The sequence below is a fragment of the Cricetulus griseus genome, chromosome 4 (assembly GCF_003668045.3).
Source record: "Cricetulus griseus strain 17A/GY chromosome 4, alternate assembly CriGri-PICRH-1.0, whole genome shotgun sequence".
In the NCBI taxonomy this organism is placed as follows: Eukaryota; Metazoa; Chordata; class Mammalia; order Rodentia; family Cricetidae; genus Cricetulus; species Cricetulus griseus.
This window is the reverse complement of record NC_048597.1, coordinates 169,421,810-169,449,348: the sequence shown is the minus strand read 5'-3', so window position 1 is coordinate 169,449,348 and position 27,539 is coordinate 169,421,810. Positions and strand designations below refer to the sequence as shown.

The window sequence follows — 27,539 nt, the reverse complement described above, 5'->3', positions numbered from 1 at the left end:
CTGGTTCTGCCGCTCCCCTCCCTAACACAGGTTCTTAAGAGTTGGCATAACCCACCCATCCATCACTATTTATGCAAACAATATATTGACATTGTAAATTACCAATGGGGGACATTAAAAAGATGTTTTATAAATGAAGAGTCAGACTATCCATTTGCCTGAAAGACTAGCTACTGTGAAGGAGTTGTTTCTGGGATGGGTGTTCTATCCTTTCAGTATGATCTAAGTACTAGTTTTCATTATTGGGTTGAGAGACAGGGAGCATACAGTAGTCTTGACATGAGTCAAAAGTTAATGTAGGGCTAGGCATGGTGGCATGTGCCTTGAATCCCAGCACTTGTGAGGCAAAGACAGGCAGATCTCTGTAAATTCAAGGCCAGCTTGGAACCAGTGAGACCCCGTTTCAAAAGAAGTAAGAAAGCTAATGTAGAAAAAAAAATGAATGATTAAAGAAATCGTGGACAAGAGACTGGAGCAGTGACTCGGCAGTTAAGAGCACTGGCTGCTCTTCCGTAGACCAGGGTTCCATTCCCAGCACCCACATGGTGGTGAAAAAACATCTGTGACTCCAGTGCCAAGGTTTCTGACACCTTTTTAGTCTGGCCTCCAGGGACACAAGGCACACATGTGGTATACAGACAAACATGTAGGCAAAACACCCATACTTATTTAAAAAAAAAAAAACTTATAAAAACTCATAAATTCAAAACAGACAAACAAAAAAAACCTCCTAGATGCAAATGGGATTTGTTTTGTTTTTTGTGTTCCTCCTACACAGTTAGGAATTGAACCCAGGAACTAACATGAGCAACAACCACCAAGCTACAGCCTCAGCACAGATACTTTTTTTGTCTATCTCCCCACATGAGACTCTAAGCTCCACTAAGTCAGAGGCTTTGATCTGCCTTCTGTTTTTTTTCCCTTGATACTTCTTAGAAACTCTAGTGTGCCCTAGGAGAGCAGAAGTTTGTATATGAATGAACAGAATAGGGAAAGAATGAAAAGTGAAAGACACCCACAACCCCAGCTCCATTAGGTGTTTGTACATCCATATGTATAGTTTATGTTTTCCAACAAAAATAGTTTGTTAAAACTATCCAGAATGTTGATTTCATCTTACTTTTTTCAGTTCAGAAATTGCTGCCTCCCTCCCCACTGTTCATAGTTCAGAGTTTAAATTTCCTCTTGGTATTCAAGGCATTTCACAGCCTGTTTCCACTTTAACTATTAGATTTGATGTTCTTACATCCTCCTGCCAAAACATGCCTTGTTTATCCTCTACCCCAATGCTCATTTGAACTATAAATCTCCCCTCAGTCCATATTCCTCAAGGCCACCTTAACCTCCAGCTCTGAGCCTCAGCCTTCTACCTCCCAAGCATTTTGTGGTTTGATATTTGTGGCTTTACCATGTGTATGTTCAACTTGTTTTTCCAACTCCTTGGTAACCCTCCTGGTGCTGGAGACCGCTTTTGTTTTGGAGAGCAGGGCAGCTATTTTCCTCATTGGCTTGCTCTACCTGGGGTGTGTTCTCAAGGAAGTCTGGACTGAATGAATTTGTCATCAGATCTTTACTTCACCAAAAGAGAAAAAAGGCCACATGGTCCAGCCCTGTCTTGTGTAAGATCCCAAACCCTGAGGTCCCAAATAGTTGTGCAGAACCAAGCAGCTGCTCCCTTCCTAAGAAGACTTTCTCCATTGCCAGGCAGTTCTGTTAGAAAAAGGCCTTCATCCGTAGACCTGAGGTTTTCTACCCAGCTGCTCTAGTTTTGCCCACTGGGACTGACTGAGGACTGAAAGATTTCATTCTAAGAGAATGAATCTGTTCGTTTTCCTTCTCTCTGCTTTGTTGATCTTCTAGGACTGAGAAGTTGGAGGTTCCTTGTTTTAATTTGAGTAGCAGTCGGGTAGCTTAAGACTTGTTTTATTTTGAAGCCTTTATATGTATATGTCACGGTGCTAGGTGCCACATTCCTCCCATCCCTTAATTGTATTCTCTTGTCTTCCTCCACTTCCCTTTTTCCTGTTCTGCCCCCCTGGGGGAAAGAGGGTCATCCTAGAGTAGATGGTCGATTTTGGAGGTAGAGGTAAAGGTTTCTTTCCCCTTTTGGGTTTCTCCAGGGCAAGTGAGGGCAATTTCTATGTGGTTGAAATGCACAGATGAAGCCAGTGAGAGGATCAAGAATAATAGACCCTCCCATTAATGAGCCACTGAGGCCATGATTTAGCCATTCTGTAGACAGACTTTTCTCTATACTGTTTTCTCTCTTTTTTTTTCCATCCTTAATTTTTCTGTGCAGAATACATTTTGCTGTTCTTTGCAACCCTAGAGGCAGCATGATGTCACCAAGAAAGCAAGGCAAACCCAGCATTAGTACTGCCAGTTAGGAGCTGTGAGACCTTGGGCAAGTGGCCTCTAAGTTCTTTGACCCATGCTTTCCCCAGATCGAGGCATTTCTACATGTACCATTAAGTGAAAAAAGTGTGTCTGGAATACAGAGTACACTATAACACATAAATACTAGCTTCCTGCCCCCTCACACCCCAACACCCCTCCACCCCGGCAGTCTTCTTTCACTGTGCAATCTTCTTTCATTACCTTTTGGAAGAAGTTTAAAGGCAAAATAGTCTGGTTTCCCTGGGGGAAATGAGTTAAATGTGGGTATGGCAGCTAAAACTAGTCTAAGGTGGGTATTTGGAGACAAACTGTCAGTTTCCTGTGAGCTCCTGGTGAGATCAAAGATGTTAAAAAGGGATTTCTCAAGTAAGAGGAGGCTGTAAATGGCAATAAGTAACCACTGGTTACTGTTGACATCTACTCTGATTTCCCCTTAACCCCCAGTTCTGGGATGTTTAATACTGATGCCTGTACAAGTGGCTTCAAAGCCCATTCCTGGATGGATAGATCTATCTGCAGTGACTCTTCAACTTATGGACCCCTCTGACTCCCCAAAAGGTTGAGATGTCTCTTCGCACATGTTTTTCTCATTCTCCATCCGTCTCTACTTTTCCCTATTTTTTCCCACTACTGCATTCTGTCAGCCACACTTGGTATCTAAGAAAAATTATTTTGGGGTTGATAACTTTTTAGTTAGTCATATCCACACTCTGATCATAGGTGAAGAAAACTTGAGCCATTTATAGCAGCCTGTCAGAGTTGTAAACAAAGAACTGTAACCACCCCTCTCAGCACAGGCAGGAGGGGGGAGACTGGGACTGCCTCTCAGCAGGCTTCAGTACTGTTTCTGTGCTGAGGGCTGGGGATATCCTCAAGAAGCTTAAGATTAGAGATGAAGGGACACAGGTAACCAGAACATGAGGTGACAACCCAGAAGGAAACCAGGAGGCTTCATGAAGAAACTGGCATCCCAGCTGGACTGTGATGGGCAGGCAGGCTAGAGGATTAGTCTCCCCTTAACCCAGAAAAGCCTGCAAAACAGAGTAAGTTTAATAACTGCCTCAAGACAAAATAATAATATGAAGGATTCTGTATAGGTCCCAACCAATTATTTTAAACTAAGAAATGGATTATCGCTGAGCAGTGTGGTGTACTTCTTAAATCCCAGTACTTGAAAGGCAGAGGCAGGTGGATCTCCGAGTTTGAGGCCAGCCTGGTCTACAGAGCAAGTTCCAGGACAGCCAGGGCTACACAGAGAAACCCTGTCTTGAAAAATCAAAAAGAAAAGAGATGGAATGGACTGCCCTTGCCTTGGAACAGGAGAAGGAAAGCTCACACACACTCAGGCAACTTTTTTTTTTTTCCTGGCATTCTTAAAAAGTAAAGGTCAGTGTCTCGTTTCTGTCCTGTGGCTGGTGTCGTCCTCTGACATTGGATAAGAGATGTTTCTGGCTAAAATCCTGTCACTGTAGAGTACATTGGCATCTACTTTGTAATGTAGTTTTCAATTCTTTGTTTTCCACTCTCCGCTCCACCCCCTATTGCTGACTCCTCTCTGGATCAAGCACATTATAAGCTGTTTCTTACTTCATGGCAATAGCCAGTGCTTAGAATTCCTTGCAACTGGGGCAGAGCTGGAGAAAGTAGAGGAGACATAGTGGATACCAGCCTCTTTCCCCACCCCCATCATTCTTCTCTTTTCTATCTGTGGAGCTCTGGTGTCACTTGGGTGTTTATTTTCACACATAGCCCTAAGGTGGCCACACTGGCATGCTTGTTCTCACACCCCTCCCCCACTTCGGAAAGCCTCACTGATTCAAGGTTGTGGATTAGGTCCTCTCCCTCCAACTGAGAGTGACATAGTTTCTGAGCCTTGGGAGTGTCTGCAAGTTACCGTAATGAGCAAATACGCAGTGTTTTCATCTTGGTGACTGATAAAGAATCCTCCTGTGAGAATCAGCCTCTGATCTCTAGCTGCAGAGTTGGAAATTGAGCTGCCACAGTAAACAGCTGACATAACAGAAGCACAGTGATCCCCCATTAAATGTCTTTCAGCCAATAGGAGCTCCCAGGATAATTGACTTTCCAGCAGGAATTACTGGCTCAAACAAAATCATTGGGCATTAGGGCAACCTACTGCACCCTTTGAAAGGGGTTCAAATGTAACTGTCTGGTTTTGCTGACCTAACAGGCATAATTCATCTTGATATGCATTGTGCTAGTTGCCACCAGATGATACTAGATTTCTGGTGACTATAATTACAGTGTTGGGTTGAATTTAACAACAACAGGGGGGAAAAAAGAATGCTGCTTCTGCTTGGTTATTGGCTTGAAAGGACACTAGTAACTGTGTGTGCCTCTGGGCCTGGTATGTGCACAGTCCAATCCCTGACCAAACACTTTTTTAACACACATCTTTAACTAGATAAGCGGGAAAACAATTTGTTATAGCCTGTTTCCTTTCAGCTGACAAGGTGTCACTTCTGTGTTAGACTTAACCTCACTGTGTGTCGTTGATACTATGGGGGAGAAATGGGTCTCTATCTCAGAGTCAACTTTTAAGTAGGGAAAGCAAAGTGTGGCCTCAAGGTATAGCTAAATAATGGCCTCTTGCTTTCAGGCACAAGGGTGTAGGGTATGCATATGGGTACAGAGTAGAATTTGCCCAGGCTGTCATTTCATGGTTTTAGAACAAGATTCCTGTACAGTCTAAAGAGTGTTCTCCTGAGAAATCGATGCTCCTAACTGCCATGCCATCTCCAGCACTCACACATTCCTGATAGCAGGGTGGTGTCCTTACATGTGCCTGTGGTCCAGGAGAGGGGAGAAAGGAAAGTATGTCACAGCTCAAGGTATTTAGTTGCATCCACCAGGACAGAGTGAACAGAAAACTACACTGGGAGATTTCATACTTGCTGCTGGCACAGAGGTGGCTGGACTGTCTCTATGGTATATGTGTTTGTGTAGTTGGAAGAGATTTTTAGTGCAGATAGCAAATTGATTACGTACCAGGCAGTGTGATATTGTGCTAGGGTACAAAGAAGATAGTAAGATTGATTTTCTATCAAGGAACGTTCCTTCTGATGGAGATGACATAATTCCAAAAAGACTGTGAAATTCTGAACTAGCAGCAGACAGAGATTGCTTCTGAGGTTCTTAATGCACCTGGGTAAAGGGTGAGTTTCCTATAGAGAGGTAAAGAGGTGGCTGCCTAAGGAATAAGTTACCCAGCTGAAATAAAGAACATAAATACAGGCTCCTTCCCCTTGTCTCCTACTCCACTGAATGGCGTTGCTTTGATCTAACCAAAGCTTGGGTTTTGTTTGTTTTGTTTTTTAATTTCCTAATGAAAATTAATTTGTGTGCCTAATCTGTACGTCAGGCATAGTCTCAGACTATGGTATCCTGCAGCCACTCAGGCATTCTCATCACTAACCTTCGGGTTTCTGATGGTAGACTGGGTTGAGACTACAACTTGTCAATCTTTGCCCTGCTGGCTTGGCCCTTCAGTTCAGTGCAGTGTTGGGAACTGAGCTGAGCATCTTCTCACCCACTGCTCAGTGATGTGTCTCAAAATGGCAGTTTGTAGAAAATCCAATGGGATGGGGGTTCTTGGGACTGTGAGCTTTTGTGTCATTCTCAGCATTATCAAGCATGAGTGACATCCATCTTTGCCAATGAAGGGAGATGGTTCTTTTGAAACCCATCCACAGACCCAGTTCCACACCATATTTTGAAACCATCATCAAAAGCAAAGCAGCAAGTCCCTGGAAAGGTAATAGAGGGTCCTCAATAGACTTTTCTAGTGTGAGCCAGAAGAGCAGAAATGCTGAGGGTGGTCATCTTTCCCTGAGTGAAGGTTCCCATACCCCTCTCAATGTTGTATTTTGTCCCCTTCAGAATGGTGCTTTGGCCTGGAGTGATGATGCTGATGGAGGCCGGGGAAGAGAGATCTCTCGAGATTTTGCCAAGGTCTGTAATGTCTTTGTGATAAAGATAGAAGCAGTTCTGCAGTGGGCTGTATCTTTCCCCATACATACAGTTGTGAGTGGCAGATGAGTCACATCTGTAGTTACTCAGATGTCTGTGGTAGCTCTGGGGTGACACCTGCAGTGAGATGGGATGTTTCATTGTGGTTTTTTCTTGGGGTCTGACCTGCAGCTGTATGAACTGGACAGTGATCCTGAAAGGAAAGAATTTCTGGATGACCTGTTTGTCTTTATGCAGAAGAGGGGTAAGTGTGTTGCCTCTCATTCTTCCAACTAAGTGCTTACTGAGTGACTGCTGTGTTACTGTTGCCCATCCTCTTTCACTCCTCCATGTCCAAAGGTTATTTAAATAATTGACAGCCAAATTGAAGGGAGCAGAGAGGACTTTAGCAAAAGATAGATTTGTCTCTGTCTTATTTTTGTCTCTTCTAATTAACTAGTCTCTGGAGACATTTCAAATCCAAGTATGTTTTTATTGTAGCCTTATAACTACCTCAGGTTTCATTTAGACAAGCATGTGGCATGTACTGTTGGTGTAGTTAGTTCCACATAGACTGAGAAAGGTAAGTGAAAGTGTAGGAACCCTTCTGGTTGTTCTAGAGAGTGTGAAATGTTCCATGAAAAGGAAGGGTCAACATTACCTGTTGGATCTCTTTGACATAGTTGGACTATTCCTGCAAGTTACCAGCTAAGTGTGTAGACATCCATTTATAATCCACTTCTCAGTTCTTTGTCCTCCTCTCCCTTCACACTACCCCCTATAGCTGGCTTCACTCTGGACCATGTCGTGACTGACTCTTGAGCCCAATGACTCAACTTCCTGGCTTTATATCCTGTCACAGCAATGGGTTCACCAGCTAGGTCAGGCCTCAGGAAGCATGGCCAGGACTTCAGCCACTCTGTGAGAAGACCCTTAACAATTTATGTAACTCCATGTTCATCACCTTCAAAATATAGGCACCACCAGCCCCTTCCCTAGAGCCCTGCTACTATCTAATCACACATTCCTTGAGGTCTGTCAGCAACTTAATTAAAATCTGGGAATGATTTTTTTTCTTTGTTCTAGGCTAAGCAGCTAAATAGTCTTGAATACACAACTCCTGTTCTCTCCCTCTCCCTGCTTCCTCTCCTTACTCCCCCACACACACACTCCTCCTTCCATTTTGCTCTTTTCTGAAGCCTGTGCCTTCAATGTAGTGAGTGCTCACTGGTGGTTTGCTTTAAAAGACAGTAGAAAGGTTCAAGGCTTTGTTCCTCTGTCTTCAAGCCTATCAGAGCAGTATATGCAGCCCTAATTAGTTTACTCCTCCAACAGTTATCTGGAGCTGGTATGTGTGAGTGAAAAACAAAAATACAACCCTGAAAGATAATGTGACTAGCACAGGGAAACTCCCTGTGCCCTGAGAGAGAGAAATCCACTTAATACTTTGGGCTCGCCTTCCAATTACCTTTTAATTATTTACAAGCTCCACAAGCCCAGCTGGTGCGAAGCCAGGCGCTGACCCTGTCTCAGAGGGGCTGCCATAGCAATATAGATTTGAATCAACGGTGGCGCTCCACTGCTTTCTTTTTCTACTTTATTGTTTTTCTCTCTTCCCAGAAGGGTTTTAAAAAGAAAGTGTAAGCGAGGCCAGCCTAGTCATGGGTTTACTCCTTCATGTTTGTTTCCTTTAGACTTGTGACTCCTGGAGCACAGTCACTTTGTCATACCTCTATCTCTGGAGCCAGGCAGGTGGTGCTTAGGGTGTTTGCTGTCTGAACATCTTGTTGGTTCTCCTGACTCAGCTTGCCCTGCAGGTGGCTGAGATGCCTGGAGCCTGATCTGCTTCATTTCCATAGCAGTACTGTAGCTTAAATCAGTGGCAGGGAGCAATCTTCATGGCCTTGCTATCCTTGGCCTCCAGCTGGTCATCCAGCATGCATTTGGTGATGTCGGTCTACAGCTCTTTGGGCCTGTGTTCAGCACTTTGCCAGATATTTCACCAAGAGAGTAAAGATAACTGAATCTCTTGCTTGTTACTGTGATGAAGATTTTCTTTGCCTTAGCAGCTGTTGACTTTAGGGACTGGGTTACCCTTTCTTGTGCAAGTAGACTTGTATACTGTAGAATATGAACAGTATCTTTAGCCTCTTTCAGTAAATTTCAATAGTGAAATGCAGTGCTCAGTCATGGTAGCTAGAAATGTCTCTAGAAGTCAGGTGTAGGCCACTTGCAGGGGAGAAGGCCAGCCTTACTACATGGTGTTTTGGAAGCCAGCCTGGGCTACAAGAAATCCTGTCTCCAAGAAATGCCTCTGTATATTGTAAATGGCCTTTGGGGGAAAGAGCCACTGCCATGTCACTAGAAAGAGTAAGTAGGAAAACACCTCCATGGAAATCATCTTACCTCATTTTAGGGTTGGCTTTTGTCAGGCAATGTGTCTCAAGCTCCAGGAGCTCACGTTGCATTGAAGTACAGAGTCAGTCTCTGCGACAGACCCATGACCTCTTTCCTGGAACACTGTTGGCTACTAGTCTAGGTTAGAGTGGGGTTCCCAAAAGCTGGGAAGAAGGTTACATCTTTAGTCATGAGAAGCATGTTGTCTCTTCTTACTTGTCACTCAATAAGTAGAGTGTTCTCCTGAGCTGGGATCTCAGCAGCAGTCCATTCCACTGGACCTAGTATACAAACCTTAAATTTAAAGTCCTGGTGATGCTCCCCTGAGCTGGGAGCTGGGCTGGACAACTTCCATATAGTAAGCACTCAGAGGAAGTAGACAGGGATCTGAAGGAGGCAGCACACAGCAGGCTGCCCCAAATGACTGCAGCTGCAGGTGATAAAAACAGCTAGTGTGTGGGAAGGGGCACAAGTTGTAACTGCTGCTTTGTGTTGTCTCCCCCTGTTAACACATTTGGGTGAATTGACTGCAGCAGATGGGCCTTTCAGCCTTTGGCCTTTAGTTTCTAGGCCCAGCTCAGTTACTTGCACCCTGGTGGCCACTCCCCTCCCAATAGGTCAGTCTGTCAGGAGAGGATCACAGTGGGTTGAGCTCCTGCTGGCCTAAGGAAATGAGGTCCTTGGAGACGGAAAAGGCTGTGGATTGTGCAAAGCCAAGCAAACATCCACCCTTCTCCACCATCTCAAGCAAATCCTCTCCTTGGCCACACCTTCCTTATCTGTAAGATGTTGAAGTTTCACTTAGTCAGTCTGGAAGCTTCTGTGTTCTCCTTCCATGGCTGATCTGCTGAGCTCCCTACAGCACTCCGACCCTTGGGGAGAAACAAGAAAAGAAGCTCTGTTGGCAGTTCTCCATCAAAATAATTCTATGAGAATACCCCAAGATTCTCTAAGACCAAATGTTGTTTCTTCTTCTTCTTCTTTTTTTTTTTTTTTTTTTTTTTTTTTTTTTTTTTGCTAAATAACATATTCTTCTTTTGTGGGCTGAAGCCAGGTTGAATCACACACATTATGTTGCATTAAGAGTCTCTTTTCCAAGCAGAACATTGTTCTCAGAATGAAGCTTAGATTTCAGAGCTCTAGTGTTCTTTTTTTTTGCTGCATGTATATGCCGAGGTGTGCGTGTGTTTTGCCAGAAATAAATCCAAACAGTAAATAAAATTGTCATTAATTTAACTCACTGAGGGTAGTTTCTGAGCTCTCATTCTTTTATAAGTCCATTTAGTTTTCCAATGCCCAAGGGAAGGGAGGCTAATTTGTAAGTCTGATAAGCAAAGGCCATGTATAGGTAGTTGCATTTTTCACTTCAGTAAGAAAGAAAAGCTCTTTCCCTGAAAGGAAAAACAGAAGTGTGAGCTCTGGTGATGGTGATAGTGGTGTGTGATTTTACAGTTATTTTTAATAATTTTCCATGCACTTGGCAGAACATTTTCAATCTCAAGCCCTGTGGGATAGGAAGAGCAAAAGTTAAGCTGTGACCATAAAGAATCAGTCCCAAGGTTAGGGGACTTAGCATTTGGTCTCCTAAGTCTTGGGTCAGTGCTCTTGTTACACTGCCTTTGAGAGACTTGTCCTTAACACCAGCAACCCCATGGCTTATTTTTAGAGACTCAGCAAGCCTTGTCCCTCCTGTAGCATAGGGTACCCACCACTTCACTGACCACTGTCTAGGATTTGCTTAACTCAGAGTAGAACGTTGCATGCAAGGGTAATCCTCCTCTCTAGGTCAGTTCTGTCTCTTGAAAGGACAATGTGATAGCTCAGCAATCTGCTATTTGCTGAGGCAGGAAGAGGCAGTGGACTCAGAAGAAACACCCAGAACACCCTCTAGCAAGTTACCCTTTCTGTCTCTACGTGCCCACCCCCACTCTTGACATGTAAGGGTAGGCAACTGCATGGTCACAAAGAAAACTTTTTTGTCAAGACCTTACTCAAAGATTTGCCCTCATGCCAGTTCTGTCCCCAGTGGATTCTTAGATCTGTTTTTGATGTGCATATACAAAGAATTTACTGTGGGAAAAGAGCTTGCTCTGCCTCAAAGTGCAACTTGAGTGTTTTTTCTTCTGTTGTGTACAGATCTATCCATCTCAGGCAAGGAAATGTTCCTGACATAGACTGCTTTGCCTTTTGGTAGAGGTGGTTTCTCCCATGCTCTGGTATCTTGCCATAAATGTTCTGTGCCCTAGACACCTTTTCTAATAAACTAAGGTATTGTCTGTCAGATGGAATGGGTTTGGAAGCTTTATCTTCAAAGTTTATCCACAAGTGAGAGCCTGAAATGCAAATCTGTGATAATTTCAAGGTTTAGTCTTTGAATTAGAGCCTTTTCTCTCCGCCAGGTAATCCAGCTGCTGCTGCTAAGTACACTGTTTTTTTTTTTTTGGGGGGGGGGGTTCCCTTCCATTTCTAATTGTCATTTGATACCCTAGACCTCTCCAGCTATCCACAATAACGGGAAAGGGAGTCTATTTTTTCAATGGTACAATTTGAGTTCCTCACTTTTATTAAATTCACCACCTTCTTTCCTCTTAAATCTTGAATTGGTGAATTAGTGAATTAAGTTATTTATAGTATTCTGTCCCCTCTGTTGTAGTGTGAGTTAGCATTTTAAGGGTTGGCCTAAAGAAAAACCTGATCTGAGGTTTTGGTCCACTTAAACCATTAGGACAAGGTAAGGATCTGTGAGGTTGTTAACACAGATAGCAGAAAAAGCAGATAGCCGCAAATGTCCCAGCCTGGCTACTATCCCTCTCCTCTGAACTTTGGCAAGATGTGATCCACTAACAAACAAGCAGAAGGACCACAGCCTACCTCCTTCAAACTCTTTGCTAACCTTTGAACTCAGGGATTTGTGCATTCTGAGCTGTCACTCTGCTGTCAAATAAGAGATGGTATGTTCATAACCATGACTTTATTATTAACCACAGCCTAATGTAACATCACCTAAAGCAAACCAAAGCTGGACTATCAAAAAAGGCTCATTTAAAATTAGCTACCCAGGTTGTAGAGCAGCCAGAATCTCCATTTCTGATGAGCGTGTAAATGTGAGAAATAAGTCTTGTCTCAATCAGATAATGTGATACCACACAACCATAAGGATGAACTGCTGCGGGGACATCCAGGACAATTCTGACATACTATGTATGATCCCATTTGTATAAAGTGAAGAAAATGCACATCAGAATGATGGACAGCTCCAGCACTAGTGTAGGGTGGGAGGGTGAATGTTATTAGGAGGGAAGGGCTTTAAGGGAAACTGGAAATGTTTCATATTCTGACCTGAGGGTGCTTGTGGAAAATCCTTTGTCTACTCAGATTAGTGGACTACACCATGAGTAAGTTACAGATCCATGCTGTGGGCATTTGGTCATTTTAATAATGGATATTGGCATGTCCTTGCTTTTGACTTTCCTTGTGGAACACCATGGCACAAACTGCTGCAGAGTGCTGCAGACTGCTGAACACTGCTATACAAGCTCCTATTGGAAGATATATTCTTCATAAACTAGTCAGAGGAAGAAATCATCAGTTATTTCTCTTCTTATTCCTGAGGTGCAGGCCAAGGATTAATATACAGAGGAATGATGGGGATGCCAGCTTGCCTGCCTGCCTACATTCCTGGTCTAACATGGATTTTAACTCCTCTGGACTCCCTGGTTGACTGTGTTGACAGTCAGGCTATGGAAAGCCAGGAAAAAAAGCAGCAAGGATCCCTGGCAGGGCCACACCCTATGTCCTGGGCCCTCACCCCTGACCAGTAGGCAGGAAAGCAGTCTTTGAGTTTCTTTGCCCAGATTGTTGCTGATCTTCATTGGAACAGGCCATTCTCTGTGATGGTTCCTTACCCCTCAGCGTTCTTCTAGACTCCCATCTTTGTGTTGAGAGCCAGAGGCAGCTGTCTCTTTTTGCCTATTCCCCTACTCTAGCTACATCTGTATCACCTGAGTGATGCAGAAGGTGCCAGGCCAGGGAGCAGCTTCTGCCCAGCTATCTCTAAAGTGGAAGCTCCTGATGACAGCTCTAGCCTGTTAGTACTGTGTCCAGCAGCATTCCTACCAGCAAGGGTTAAAGCCCCAGGAGTCTCAGGCTTTGCTTGGGTCCCTAGCCCTCATAAAAGCCTTTACATCCGTCCCTGGGGCTGCCTTAGGCTCCCTGCCTGAAATCTGATAAGGGCCCTCTTTGTTGCAACTGTCAGTCTCCTGTATTGAGGAGGGAACTAGAGACCAGTGGCATTTCTTGGGGTACAGATAAGGCCCTGGATTCCTGTCAGAGTGAGCATGATTAATTACCCTCAATCCTAGCTCTTGCTTTGATAGCAGTGACTGACAGTCTGCAGGCTTCCCTGTCAAGTGCCCCCCTCCAGACACCCCCTCCCCCATTGCAGTAGAGATCCTCTCCTGCAGGGCCAATACAGCTGACCCACAAAGTTCTTTTCCATGGGAGTTGGCCTCCTTGCTATAGTTCTGCAGTTGCTTTTGCATGCCCATCTCAGGCAAAGACTACTGGTATAGAGAAGGATCTAACACAGCTAGAGAGCAGCCAGAGACCCTTTCCCCTTCTCCTAAAATCTAGGGAAGCAGCCATTGCTCGTGGACATGAACCTCTTAGACCAGATCTTAAGTCTCATAGTAGTCCTTCGAAAAAGAAGAGTCTTAATTAACCATTTCAAGGTCATTTGGCAGCATTAGTCCCTAATTCAGACAGGCTCCTAAAACCAAGCCCCCACTTTAAATAATAATCACAAGTACCAATTTTTATTTTAATTTTTGACTCATGCTTTCTTAAGCTTTGAAAACTGAAAGTCATCTAAACCATATTTTTCATTTCTGCTCTGGCTAGTTTATGTCTGCTTGACACAAGCTAGAGTCATTAGAGAGGAGAGAACCTCAACTGAGAATATACCTCTATAAGATTGGGCTAAAGGCAAGCTTGTAGGGCATTTTCTTAATTAGTGATTGATGGAAGAGGGCCCAGCCCACCGTGGGTGAGGACAGTCCTGGGTTCTATAAGAGAGTAGGCTGAGCAAGACAGTAGGCAGCCCTCCTCTTTGAACCCTGTGCTAGCTCCAGCCCTCCTCTTTGAACCCTGTGCTAGCTCCTGTCTTCAGTTTCCTGCCAAGTTTAAGTTGCCTTGGCTTCCCTTAGTGGGCTGTGGTTTAGGATATGTAAGCTAAATGAACTTTTTCCTTTCCAAGTTGCTTTTGGCCATGATGTTTCATCACAGCAAGAGAAACCCTAACCAAGACAATTTCACAGATGAAATTGTGGCCTGAATCTGTGATCTCCCATGTACACACATACACTGATATTGACACAGTCTCCTAATAGACTTCCCTCTGTCTTCATAATAGCATCTCCTTTGGACAAGGGAAACGGCTGCCAGGTCCACTCAGTGCAAAGCAAACTGCCGAGAGACCAGCCTGAGGATTCCAGTTGGTTCTCCTATTTGTCAGGAAAATCAAAGGCAAGGCAGGTTTTTGTGTCTGGTTTATCTAGATAATGTAAGAAAAGCATACCATGTCTTTTAGGGTGCTCAGGAGCCAGCCTACTCTGGAAGCCTTGTTAACACTAATAGAGGGCTAGCCTAAAACCAAACAGAAAGTACCAGTCCTCTTGTGGACTCAGTACCAGGAATCTCTTCTGGAACCAGGGTGCCTAGGCAGTGGGAGTTGATGGAGTGAAGGGAAGCAGAACCCTGGCTTTTGGTGCACATAGCTGCAGTCTCTGGTGTGAGAAGATAGTTGCCAGGGCTGTCCACTCTCCCTGTAGGGGAGTTAGGTGAAGTTCCTAGTGAAGGTATAGCTTTGACTTCAAACACTGCTCTGTCCTTTTTTACCTTCTCAGGTCTGTTTTCTTCCCTAATCAGTTCCCAGTCTAATACCTGAGTGTGCCCTTCACAGACATCCAGTGGCCAGAGCCTAGCCTAGTGACTACTTCAAATGACATGAAAATCCTTTCTGAGGAACTGCCAGCAATGGCATTATGAACTACAATAGAGTCTGTCATGGCTTGTAGCCATACCTCATTTTTAGTCAGAAAACAGCGTAAGCCAGGAGATGGTGGCACACACCTTTAATCCCAGAGGCAGGCAGGTCTCTGTGAGTTCAAGGCCAGCCTGGTTTATAGAGCAAGTTCTAGGACAGCCAGGGTTACCCAAAGAAACTGTGTCTCAAAAAAACAAGGGAGAGAGGAAGAGCACACAGAGTAAGCAGCCTGGCACCTTCATCTTGCCATTTCCTTTTAAAAAGTAGGACACATTATTTCTGTTGGAAGTTGTATTAATCCAGAAGTTGAAGTAATCCAGAAGAAAATAGTGCTATTCAGACATGATGATCTGAAATGTATCTGGCTCTCCACAGACCTTCTAAAGAACAGTGCATCTCCGGATGGTAAACCCTGCTGTGCTGTCTAAGTGCTCAGCTACAGGTGACCCATGTATTTCATACCCAGCCATCTTCTCTCTGTACTTCCTTTCCCTACTCATCCCACTGTTGGAATAACAATTGCTTTGCCTTGCCTATGCCCTACCTCTGCATCCAGTCTTCTCCTGCTAGTCTTGGTAACCAGGAGCCAGAGCAAAGGCCTTGCTCATTCTGAGCTTCTGTTCCCCACGTCTTCAATAATGGCTGTAATCCAAATGATCAGGGCAGGACCTGAGTAGGGACAGCCTGTTCAGGCCCGTCACCATTACACATTCAAAGCTAGTGATGGGTCTCATTGAGTGGGTTTCATGTTGTCCCAGACTGGCCTATGTAGTAGAAAATGAAGTCCAGACTTTCCTGCCTCTGCCTCCCATGAGCTGGGATTACAGCCATGTACCCCATCACTCCCAGAAAGAAACATTATTGTTTAATCTGCCTGATATGCTGATCTAGCCACAATAATATTAGAACATGAAGGAAAAATGACCCCTGCTTTTACAAAGCTAACAATCCTGGGGAACCATTTGAACAGATATGAAACAATGAAAGCAGATTGCTGAATTCGGAAGGGTATCACAGAAATCATGAGAGGGAAAGAAACTGTATGAACTGGAGTAGTTAGAAAGTTCTCTCAGGTCTGGAGAGATGGCTCAGCAGTTAAGAATACCACCTGCTCTTCCAGAGGACCCAAGTTAAATTCCCAGCTCACAACTGTCTGTAACTTCAGTTCCAGGGGATCAGATACCCTCACACAGACACATATAAGCAAAACACTAATGTACATTTAAAATATTGTTTAAAAAATTTTATGGAAGTCCTCCCTTGGGGCAGTGGCTGCTGAAGAACAAATAGATGGAGTCTTGAGAGAGATAGGTCATATCAGACCTGAGGATGGTTAGTAGAGGCAAAAGTGGGCTTGGCTTGAGGGTGATGTTAAGAAGGCTCAGCTGAACTCGGGAGGCAGAGGTAGGTGGATCTCTGTGAGTTCGAGACCAGCCTGGTCTACAAGAGCTAGTTCCAGGATAGCCTCCAAAGCCACAGAGAAACTCTGTCTCGAAAAACCAAAAAAAAAAAAAAAAAAAAAAAAAAAAAAAAAAAAAAAAACAGAACAAGAAGGCTCAGCTGACTAGAGCAAGAGCAGTTATTCAGATTTGCTGAAAATAGACCATTTTTTGTAGAGCATTGGTGAGTGAGGATCACATGACCTAGTCGTGTGAGGTTGGATAAGCCATGAGCTTTGTAGGCTTTTAAATAAGCAAGTGAGGGGCTGGAGAGATGGCTCAGAGGTTAAGAACACTGGCTACCTGGGTTCAGTTCCCAGCACCCACATGGCAGCTCACAACTGTCTGTAACTCCAGTTCCAGGGGATCTGATATCTTCACACATGCAGGCAAAACACCAATGTACATAAAATAAGAATAAATAAATCATTTTAAAAAATAAGCAAGGGAAATACCTAGTAAAAGTAGAAGATGATCTGGCCACCGTGTGCAGATCATAGGTGTGAATCCAGAATGCTGCAGGTGAGCCATTGACCTGACCCAGGTTGGTGGCCCAGGCCAAAAAGGAAAGGTACTTTTGAGAAGTACCTCAGAGGAAGAGGTAGTGGCGCCTCCCAGTAACCTGAAAGTGGGTGATGAGAACAGCCAGGACCAATCCAGAGGTTCCTGTCTAACTTGTAAGAACTGTGGTATTGCTGGGGGGAAGGGGCAGAGAGAGGGTAAGGGAGCCCAGTTAAGGAGGTGAAGGTGAGGTCAGTGTGCACATCTGTGACTTGGAAGTGACAAGCCATTCATGTGAAAATACCTTCAAAGCTTCTGGAGGATAGGCCTCCAAAGAAGGTGATACCAGCCCTGACCTGTACAACTCTACCATCTCAGGCATTTTGTCCTCATGATGGGAATGGGTTCGCCATTGAGAGCAACACAGAAAAACATTGCTCCACCTGGAGCTGTGAGTCTTGGGGGTGGTCAGGGATCTGGTGTTTTCTGCATTAATTTGTTTGGGTTTCCTTTGTCTTTTTACTTATATATTTATAGACAGTGGCCAGTGGTCTGTGTAGCAGAGACTAGCCTTGCATTTGAGATTCTCTTGTCACAGACATATGTCATTTTCCTTGGGTTACTTACACATTTTTGGTTGTGGGCCTATCCTTAAATGGCTGAGCCATCTATCCAGCCCTTACCTATGTGTTTTCAAGCCTAATTCCATGATCTTTTGCCAAAGTGGTCAGAAAACAGCTGGTCAAGACAAAGGTTTTGAAGCTCAGTAGCCTTCCCATTCACATGAAGGCACTCTGGACTACCCGGGTAGTCTCCCATAGCTGTGTTCACACCGCTTTCTCTTCAGAAATGGGGACCTGGTACAGGCATTCCTGAGTATGGTGATGATGTCCTCTGGCCTCCACATACACAAAGACAGATAACTTTTTAAATTTTATTTATTTTGAGACAGTCTTACCATGTAACACTGAATGGACTGGAACTCTCTTTGTAGACCGTGCTGGCCTTGAACTCACAGATCACAGAGATCTTCACTTCTCCTTCCTAGATGCTAAGATTATAGGCATGTGCTACCATGCTCATGTATTTTATTGTATGTGTGGGAGTGTTTTGCTGTGTGTCCATGTACCATGTGCATGCAGTTCTCACAGAGACCAAAAGAGGGCATCGGATCCTCTGGGACTAGAATTATAGATGGTTGTGAGTCTCCATGTACATGTTGGGAATCAAACCCAGGGCCTCTGGAAGAGGCCAATGCTCTTAACTGCTGAGTCACCTTTCCAGCCCTTATATAAGATATTTTTTTAAGCAGGGGAAGCCCTTCATTCCATTCTCCTGTTTGGATTATCCTATGAAATAGCTGATGAGCTGGATGTGTTGTCACATCTCAGGAGGCCAGCACATGGGAGACTGAGGCAGGAGGGTTTTACATTGAAACCAGCCTGGTCAACTTAGCTAGACCCTACCTCCAAAAAAAATTATTCTTGGTGAGGCTGATGTTCAGCTGAGAGATAAAGTAGCAGCACTGGAAAGGAGCAGCCTCTGTTCTCGCTGGCTTGCCACTATGAGGTAACTCAGTAAGATGGGGGCAGGGAAGGGGTGGGGCAGGAGCAGCAGCCCATGTACAGTAAGAGGAGTTTGCCATCAAAAGGCAACAAGTCTCATTCGCTGCCCCGGATGCTGACCCTTCCCTGTGGAATTCTCCCCTCTGACCTCCAGATCATTAATCCCGAGGCTGCCAAATGACAGTCATCCATCACGCCTCCTGACGAGCATCCCAGCCTTCTGTGAAAGGACCTAGCCCCTCCCTCACTCCTGTCCCCGGGTGCTCATTAGTAGCCCTTCCTGCCCAGTGCCAGGTTTCCTAATCAAGTCCCTGGCTCCCTCTCACTTCCCCTCTGGGCCAGTGGGCGGAAGCTGCTCTGACCCTCCCTCTTTCAGAGGCCAGGGAGGGGGTGGAGTGATTAGTGAGTTGGGAAAGAATTGTTGAGTGGCTTTTTATTCCCTGGGAGACCTTTATGTCCAGTAGCTACTTTGACTTGGCTAGTCATAAGAGAAAAAGAAAACATTTTCTCCATCCTGTCTCGGGAGAGAAGGCAGACAGTCTGCATAGGAGCATGTTTTCCAGCTGTTCTCAGCACTAGCAAGGCTCTAGGCAGGTGGATGGTAGGCAGGGCCTGAGCAGAAATGGACTCCAAAGGCTCAGATCACACTTCTGAGTTTCACAAGCTTTGTGTTCAGCCTGCTAGTGGTGAGTATGCAGATTTGATGCCTTCTTCCTCAGCTTGACTGACACAGCCCTCTCTCTTGTTGGACAATCACAGGCACCCCTATCAACCGGATTCCCATAATGGCCAAACAGATCCTGGACCTGTATATGCTGTATAAACTGGTCACAGAAAAGGGGGGCTTGGTGGAAATCATCAACAAGAAGATCTGGCGGGAGATCACCAAAGGCCTGAACCTGCCCACGTCCATCACCAGCGCTGCCTTCACCCTCAGGACCCAGTGAGTGCCCGGGGCTAAGAAGGATGCCAAGCACACATCAGGATGCTTGGCCCTTAATTTGAGGAAGGGAAGAAAGGAGTCAAATTCCTTCCTCAGGCCTGAAAAGCTGCCCTCATCACTATTGTATGCCAATATTTTATTATTCTGTGTGATTTAAACTTCATTGTCAGTCCTGACAAATAGATACCTTCACATTTGTGTCAACTATAAAAACTAAACCCTGGGCTAATCAATTTAGCCAATGCTGTACTGGGCTAGTAGGCCTGAAATTCAGACTTGGGCTCCTTGTCCCTGCATTCTACACTCTTTCCGGAATATGACCACCCAAGTGGCTCCTCTTACCCTATATTCAGCCTCAGGTCAGTCCAGCCTCATTGGTTGCTGACCAGTTTTGTCACTGATTGACTAGTTAACAAGGGTTGACAGAAACAGTAAATCTGAAAGGAGCCATGTAGAATGAAAGCCAAAGTGGAAAGTATTCTTTTGTGATGTTCTAGTTGCTCTGTGAATAAACAGTTGGCATGTTTGTCAAGTATCATGCCCTGGCCTTATTGAAAGATGGTAAGGGCTGGGCAGCTGTGGTGGCACACGCCTTTAATCACAGCACTCAGGAGACAGAGGAAGGCTAATCTCTGTGAATTTGTGGCCAACCTGGTCTACAGAGCAAGTTCCAGGACAGCCAATGCTGTTACACAGAGAAACCCTGTCTCAAAGAAAAAAGAAAGAAAAAAAGAAAGGTGGGAAGGGTTTGGAGCCAGAAAGAAGGCTTGGTGGGTAAATGCTTGCTGCCACACCTGACTACCTGTGTTCAATCCCTAAGACCTAACCTGTCACTGTAGAAGAAGAGGACTGCTGCAAGTTGTTCTCTGACTTCCAGACCAGCATCATGCCATGCATGTGCTTATGCCCATAACATATGCACACACTTAACACACAAAATAAATAAATGTAAAAAAAAAAGAAAGGCTTTATCTATCGGGACTATTCTAGTAGAAATAGCTGTAATTAGAATGTCAGTGTTTGAGGGGGAAAGAATGGCTCCTTTGGACAGATGACACACACAAAGAAGGACAGCCCTCCTGGGTCCCATCCAATGGGAAGAATTGCTCCTGTTTGACCAGCCTGACTGAATCATAAGGAACCAAGAAAGCACTACAAAACACAGGCATCTAGGGGCATTCCAAAGGTATAGAGGCCAGTGGAGAAGATGTTAGCTAAAGCCTTAAGGTTCCCTTTTTGACTGATGCTTCACATTTAAGCAGTATATATACCTGAGTAGTGCTAGAGAAGCCTGAAGGGATGTGTCCAGTGAGCCCAGACTTTTAATTTCTGCTGTACATACCAAACCCTAGCTCTTCCCTGATCAAGGCTGCTTCCAAAGACACATCAACTTAAACTAGACAGTCTCTGGTACTGTGGTTTAGATTATTCTTTCTTCCTGCAGGTACATGAAGTATCTATATGCCTATGAGTGTGAGAAGAAAGCCTTGAGCTCCCCAGCTGAACTACAGGCAGCCATTGATGGCAACCGTCGGGAAGGTCGGAGGCCCAGCTATAGCTCTTCCCTCTTTGGCTATTCTCCTGCTGCTGCTGCTGCCGCCGCCGCTGCTGCCGCTGCTAGTGCTGCCACTGCTGGGGCCCCTGCCCTTTTATCACCCCCCAAGATCCGATTCTCCATCCTTGGGCTTGGCTCTAACAGTGGTACCAATGCCAGTAGCCCTCGGATATCCCCAGCATCTACGCTCAGGAAAGGTGAGCAAAGCCTTTGGAGGAGGGAAGGGATAGAGAAAAGAAGCCCATCCTTTGCTTAGGATGGGCATTGAGATAGAGGGATAAGTCATTGTGGACTAGTCTAGCTGTGTTTCTTCACAGGTGATGGAGTCCCAGTGACAACAGTACCTGTGCCAAATCGCCTGGCTGTGCCTGGGACTTTGGCAGGCCAGCAGGCTGGCAACCGGACAGGTACACTGGAACATTTACGGGAGCGTCTAGAATCAGGGGAGCCCCCTGAGAAGAAGGCATCAAGGTTGTCGGAGGAGGAGCAGCGCCTGGTGCAGCAGGCCTTCCAGCGCAACCTCTTTAGCATGGCGCGTCAGCTCCCCATGAAGATGAGAATCAACGGCAGGGGTAAGCATTAATGTGTAACTCCATCTTTCCTTCATAATGTCTGCCACACCCCCGCTCCACCCAAGGCCCTGAGGCTGAGTGGCTCTAGGTACATCCTGACCTCCTGACCTAGGAAACATCCTCTTCAACTATCCTTCCCACTGCCCTAGAAGACTCTAGAGGCCAGAAGAGAGCCACTGGAGGTTCCGTGCCTGCCAAAATCTCACCACCCTGGTGTTTTCTAGATTAGAGACACTTCAGGCAGTGAAGTCCTTGTTCTCTAACAAGAAGGAAAGTAATTATTCATGGAGGAACAGATGCTGTGTTCCCCCAACCCTTCCTAACCTTTTGCTCTGTCTAAATGACAGGGTTTGCATCCATCCCATCCACCTTCCCAGACGTAGGCTGCGGTCAGGTCTGTTATTCCTGAGAAATAACGAGGCCACCAGTGGCCTCGGGAATAAGAAAAGAAGTAGGCAGTACAAGTGTAGCAGTGTGTTTGACAGTTTTCCCCTTACCCCTCCCCATTTTTCTAGTTTCCCACCTTCTCTTCCTAAAACACACGTTCCATTTCCCTCATTCTTCTCCCTGCTGTCTCATTCAAGCCCCCTTTCTATGCCATTGTTGCTCTTGCTCTCTATCAAAGCAAATATGGGCAGTTGTATGCTGGGAAGGGAGGCAGGTGTGAAAGGAGCCGTTGAGATTCTCAGGCATCCCTCCTGGATGATGGGCAGAAGGAACCATTTAGAGGCCAGTGGAAAAGGCAACTCACATGGAACAATGTTTGACTCTGTGGAGAGAGAAGGCAGAGGTCAGTGAGCCAGGCAGAAGCCCTGTGTGCCAGCTGCCCCACAGGGCAGGGAGGGCCCGGTGATGGACACAAAAGATCCTTTTCCAGAGATCCTTACAGTTCAGATGCACCAGGGGCAGGAGGAGGCCAAGACTGATTTCTGGAACTGATATATATAGTGGGTACTCAATTAGGGTTAGATGGCCTGTTGTCCCTTCACTCTAAGAGTTCAGAAATAACTTGACAGGAAGTTGATGAGCCTGACTCTGCTGCCAGACCTATGATGAGAGGTAATAGAGACAGAGGTTGTAGAGAGTGACCACAGACCACTTGGCTAAGCAGCACCAGAGGACATCAGGAAGCATGACCAGGTCCACTGTCTCTCTTGATTCCACAGAAGACAGAGCAGAGACTTCAGCTGCAGCACTGAACTTGACTACAAGCAGCATTGGGAGCATCAATATGTCTGTGGATATTGATGGCACCACCTATACAGGTAGGACCCTGACGCTATGGGGAGACCCATGCTGGCTGCCGGTCCAGTGCAGCTTCCCAGCTTGCCCTATCTGGCTCCTTCAGATGCCTTGGGGTATGCGTACGTGTTGGGGAGAGGGTGTCTTTTTTTCACTGACTTAAGATTACTAAGATACAGAGGTCCTGGACTGTAGGTGCACAGATTGATAGGATGACCAGTCTTCTACAGTGACAGGAACCCTTCCAGTCAATGGCTGGTTAGTTGAAGATGTCATTTCGTATGATAGTTTATTTGTCAACAGCCTTACACACACATTTCAGCATACATTATAAGCTAGATCACCATTTACCATGCACAGTCTTCCAGAGAAGACTCCTTTCCCTGACTTCAAAAGACTCATTAAATTTTTTGTTGTTGTTGTTTTTGGTTTTGTTTTTGGGGGGGTGGGAGCATGTTGAGACAGGGATTCTCTGTGTAGCCCTGGCTATGTAGCCCTGGCTGTCCCTAGAACTTACTCTGTAGATGAGGCTGGCCTCAAACTCAGAGATCCTCCTGCTTCTGCCTCCTGAGTGCTAGGATTAAAGGCTTGCACTGCCACACCCAGCTCCATGTCTTTTTATATATATTTTATTATTTGTGTGCATGAGTGTTTCATCTGTCTGCATGTATTTCTGCATGTGGGTGCTGGGAATCCAACCCAACTCCTCTGGGACAGAAGTCACTGCTCTTAACTGCTGATCTATCACTCCAATCCCATCCCCTATCTTTTTTAAATGAAGCAAGGACTATGACACGAGCATAGCTAGGTGCAGCAACACATACCTGCAGTTCCAGCACTCAGGAAGCTAAGGCTATCACATCATGAGTTCAAAGCCAGACTATACTACAGACTGAGATCCTGTCAAAAATAAATAAAATACACCAGCAGTGAATCTGAGTGCTCTTGACCCCTGGGGGTATTGCCATTTTTTCAGTTGGATCTCCCTAACCTAATAGCCTACAGTATTTTGGTGGGTAGTTGGATTTGCATCTGTAACTAACAGGTTTTTCAAAGGTGTTCAACATAGAGCTTACATAGACCCCCCATTTGTTTGGAGACATACAAGCTCAGGCTGGTGACATCTGTCTGTTTTTATCAGGGCATGAGGTTTGCTGGCTACCTGGTGACATCCACAGGCAGACCAGTAAAACCTTGCATTCTAACCAGCATATTTCCCTAGGATAACCCCTGGCCACCAGCCACAGCTCTAGCAGCCAGGGAAGGATGGGGTTCCTAGAAGCAGCCATGCCACTGTGGCTTGCCAGTGTCTTGTGCTGTCCTGGTGCCGTGTGCTCATGATGTGGCTTGGGTTGAGTCCTGAAGAGAACAGAAACTGAGAGGTGTGGCTAGATCTCAACACCCTCTTGTCATCTTCCTAGGAGGAAGAAGTGGGGAACTTTCTCCTTTGCTCTCAGAATAGGGAGGGTCAGGAGTTGAGGCTCCTAACACTCTGACAATGGGGCCACCTGTCCTGACACTGGCTTTCTCAGTCGGGATGTGGTGTCCAGGAACTTAAGAGTGTTTCTGAGACTCAAGGTCACTATCCTCCGTTACCTGCCTTCGACCTGCTGCTGCTCCTCACACCTGTGCTTGCTGCCACTCCTAAGCCAGTTCCTCTGCAGGCCTCCTAGGACTTGAGCATACTCATCCTCTGACCTCCCAGAGAGCATCCTGGATTCCAGATGTTTTCATGTCCTTCTGCTTTAAACTTTCAGGGCCTCCAAATGAGTTCCTATAGCTATACAAGACCCCTCCGACCTCCTTAACCCCTTACTCTACTGTTGCCTAAAGTGTTTACACTTCTATCAGCCCCAATGGGGTACTCTCTCTTGCTGCTGTGTCTCGGGTGCCCTGGCTACCATCTCTTCAGTTTGCTGCTTTTTCTCTTTCAAGCAATTTTGACACACACTTTCCACCAAAACCTTTTCTAGGCTGCACTTCTGCTCCTCTGTCCACAACCTTTACGATGTCCCCAACAGCAGAGCTACAGCAGTCTCAGAACATTTATGTCATTCTAGCAAAGATACTGGTTACATGCCTGTCCTTCAGCAGCATGTTCTTGATGGGCAGGACAATTGTCTGAGCTTCCACTGACATCTGGCTTGGTAAGAAAATGGAGCACACAGGGTTAAGCCAGCAGTCATGCCTTGTTTAATTGAACTGAGCTAATCTCTCCTCCTGAGCCCATACTGCTTCTCCTCCCACCCCAGGTGTGCTGTTTGCCCAGAAACCAGTGGTCCACCTCATTGCAGGCTCTGCTCCCCAGAGCATTGGCAGCACCAGCAGCAGCAGCAGCTCTCACTGCTCACCAAGTCCTACCTCATCCCGGGGCACCCCCAGTGCAGAGCCCTCCACCAGCTGGTCCCTCTGATGAGCAGCACCCAGCACCCACTCCCTGCTCTCCTGCAGAGAGTAAGGGAGATCGATGCACAAAATTTACCTCATCTCATGGAGCTCACATCAAACACCATCTGGCCAGATGTTGAATTTGGAAGTGTCCATCTGGCCAGGCTCCATTCAGGTTCTGCTGTACTCTGGGGACAAGGAGAGACTTGAGGGGGGCAGGGCAGAGCAGCGTTGTCCAATCAGGGATTGTCCTGGAGAACTGGGTGGGGCATCTGGGCATCCAGCTTCCCAAGGGTTCCCAACCACCTCCCATCCCAGAGCAGTGTATCGACAATCTGTAAGGCGACGTGGGGCTGAAGGCTTTCCATTTCCCTTCCCCTTAATTTATTTCCCTTCTGCTGCCTTCTGCCTTCACCTCAGGATCACCAGTCTCTTAGTCTGCCCAGTCCCCCAGTGTTTAAATCCCATTTGGGGCTCTAGGAGTCAGGAGCTTGTCTTCCTTGCTCTTGTCTACTGAGCATGGGATGGGGATGGGCCTTCCCAGTCCTCCTTGCTTACTGCTTGATTCTTTGGACATGAGCCTCTCAATCCACGTCTTAACTTCTCTCCTCAGGGCCCTGGAATATCCCCTTTGTTATTCTAAGAAATAAATGTGTGAGGGCAGGCTTCAGGTTCAAGGCCTCTGCACATGAAAAGGAGGAAGAGCTCATGGTGCCCGGGCCCTGGTACTTACCCAACAAGACTCCATTCTAATCCCCAAACTGCAGCTCCCTGCCTGCCCAAGTTGGCCAGCTCTCCCAAGATACTACTTGTCCCTGGCCCCTACTGTCGTCTCTTGGGGCCATTTCAGCCCCACCAGCCCCAGACATGCTGGTGTCAGGCTCACTGAAATACCTCAGATTTGTAATTGTTGCTATTTGATTCTTCAGGAAGTATTTGCATCTCTGTAATCTTTTTTATATGTGTTTTGCTGACTTTAATTTTTTTAATTTTTATTGTTGCTGTTGTAGCACCAAAGAAATGAAAGCAGATCACCCCAGCCAGGTGCAGTTTGCAGCCAGCCTCCCTCCAACCTGCCCATGCTCTGGCCAGGAGGTGGAGCAGGCAGGGGTGACTCAGGGATCACCACAGCGGGAGGATGGGATGGAGGGTCCCATGCTTGCTGGTGGGTCCTGAAACCACACTGGTTCTTTCTGCCCCTGCCCCAGCTGACAGAGGAGGGCAGGGTATCTTTCTGCCCTTGGAGCCCTTGCCTTGGGATATAGGCAAATGGCTGTGGGCCCTGCCTGAGGCTGAGCCCCAGGGACAAGAAGATGCTAAGAGAGCTCTGTCTCCTCCTGGCATGTAGCTGGAACAGGCCACTGTGGTAGAGAAAGGGTGGTCTTTACCCAGGTCTCTCATCCCAGTGTGCTCTACTCTGTTACCTAAAGCATCACCCACTGGGACTGCTTGGGTTGTGGCAGTGTAGACCACAGCATGGCTCAGCAGTCCTGTCAAGGACAAGAAAGGGAAACCGAAAGCGTGTGCACAAATATACCTCAGCCTGGCGAGCGCCCTCACTGCTTACTTCTGACTCCTCTCCCTGCCCCAGGACACACACAGTAACTCACACATACACACACACACACACACACACACACACACACACACACACACACACACACACACACACACCCATAGCTCTTAGACTGGGGTCTGACCCTTGTCTGGCCTCAGAAGCCTTACCCACTAGGCACAAGCAGGGTTGGGCAGAGGACATCTGGGGTCTGGCATTGTGAGAAGCCTATTTGGCCAGTGTGTCTCAGGATTTAGTTATGAAAGATAGACCCTTCCTGTCTGGGGGGATGGGGAGGGAGAGACAGGGACAATGCAGGTTTTTCTGGTCATGGGATCCTCTTTCTCTTTCCCCAGGCAGCTTGTCCACCTGTCCCTCTCCATACCCCTCACTGCCCTCAAGCCAGCAGCAGGCTCCTAGCCAGAAAATGCAAGAGCTGGGTACCTGTGTGTCCCCAGCATTAGGGCTCTGGCCCAAATGGAGCTTCCCTTGCAGGCATAGTCCTGAAGGTCACGTGGCAGAACAGTATCTCCCTCCCTTCCATGTCTTGTATGTATTCTAACCAGAAAAAAAAAAAAAAAAATGTGATAGCACATGGTAGCCTAGGCCGTGAATAAATACCTCAGACGTCCTCTCACAGCAAGTGTCTGTATATGTTGTGGTTATTTTCTGTCTTACATGTTCTTGAATGTTTATATTTCAATAAAGCTCTACCTCTTCACATGAGTAGGTCTGGGTTTCTTTCACTGCCTTGCACTTGACAAAGGTCCTTTAGAGTGAAAAAGGACTTCATGAACTGTGCCTCAGGTCCCCAGCTCCTCCTGAACCTGCTTCCCCGAAGGGCTGGACCTCCATTTTCCATTTCTCTGCTGTGCCATCAGAATCTCCTGGCATTATCAGTCACCAAACTGACAGCAGTGATGTGTTAGTATCTGACTGGCAGGGGGACCACCTCCGTGGCTTAGCAGACCCT

General features: G+C 46.1%; 1 protein-coding gene across 2 annotated transcripts in view; it reads left to right on the top strand.

The window, feature by feature from the left end:
* Window positions 1–27,292, top strand: part of Arid3b (AT-rich interaction domain 3B) — a 47,586-nt gene extending 20,294 nt beyond the window's left edge. The window contains exons 3-9 of one of the 2 annotated variants that reach the window (XM_027414947.2): window positions 6,298–6,369; window positions 6,559–6,631; window positions 19,071–19,254; window positions 20,699–21,006; window positions 21,127–21,381; window positions 22,548–22,646; window positions 24,876–27,292. In XM_027414947.2, the coding sequence (XP_027270748.1) occupies window positions 6,298–6,369; window positions 6,559–6,631; window positions 19,071–19,254; window positions 20,699–21,006; window positions 21,127–21,381; window positions 22,548–22,646; window positions 24,876–25,036 (1,152 nt within the window). In that variant the 3' untranslated portion in view covers window positions 25,037–27,292. The other variant, XM_035443734.1, reaches the window with a different exon arrangement.
* Window positions 27,293–27,539: the final 247 nt, after the last annotated feature.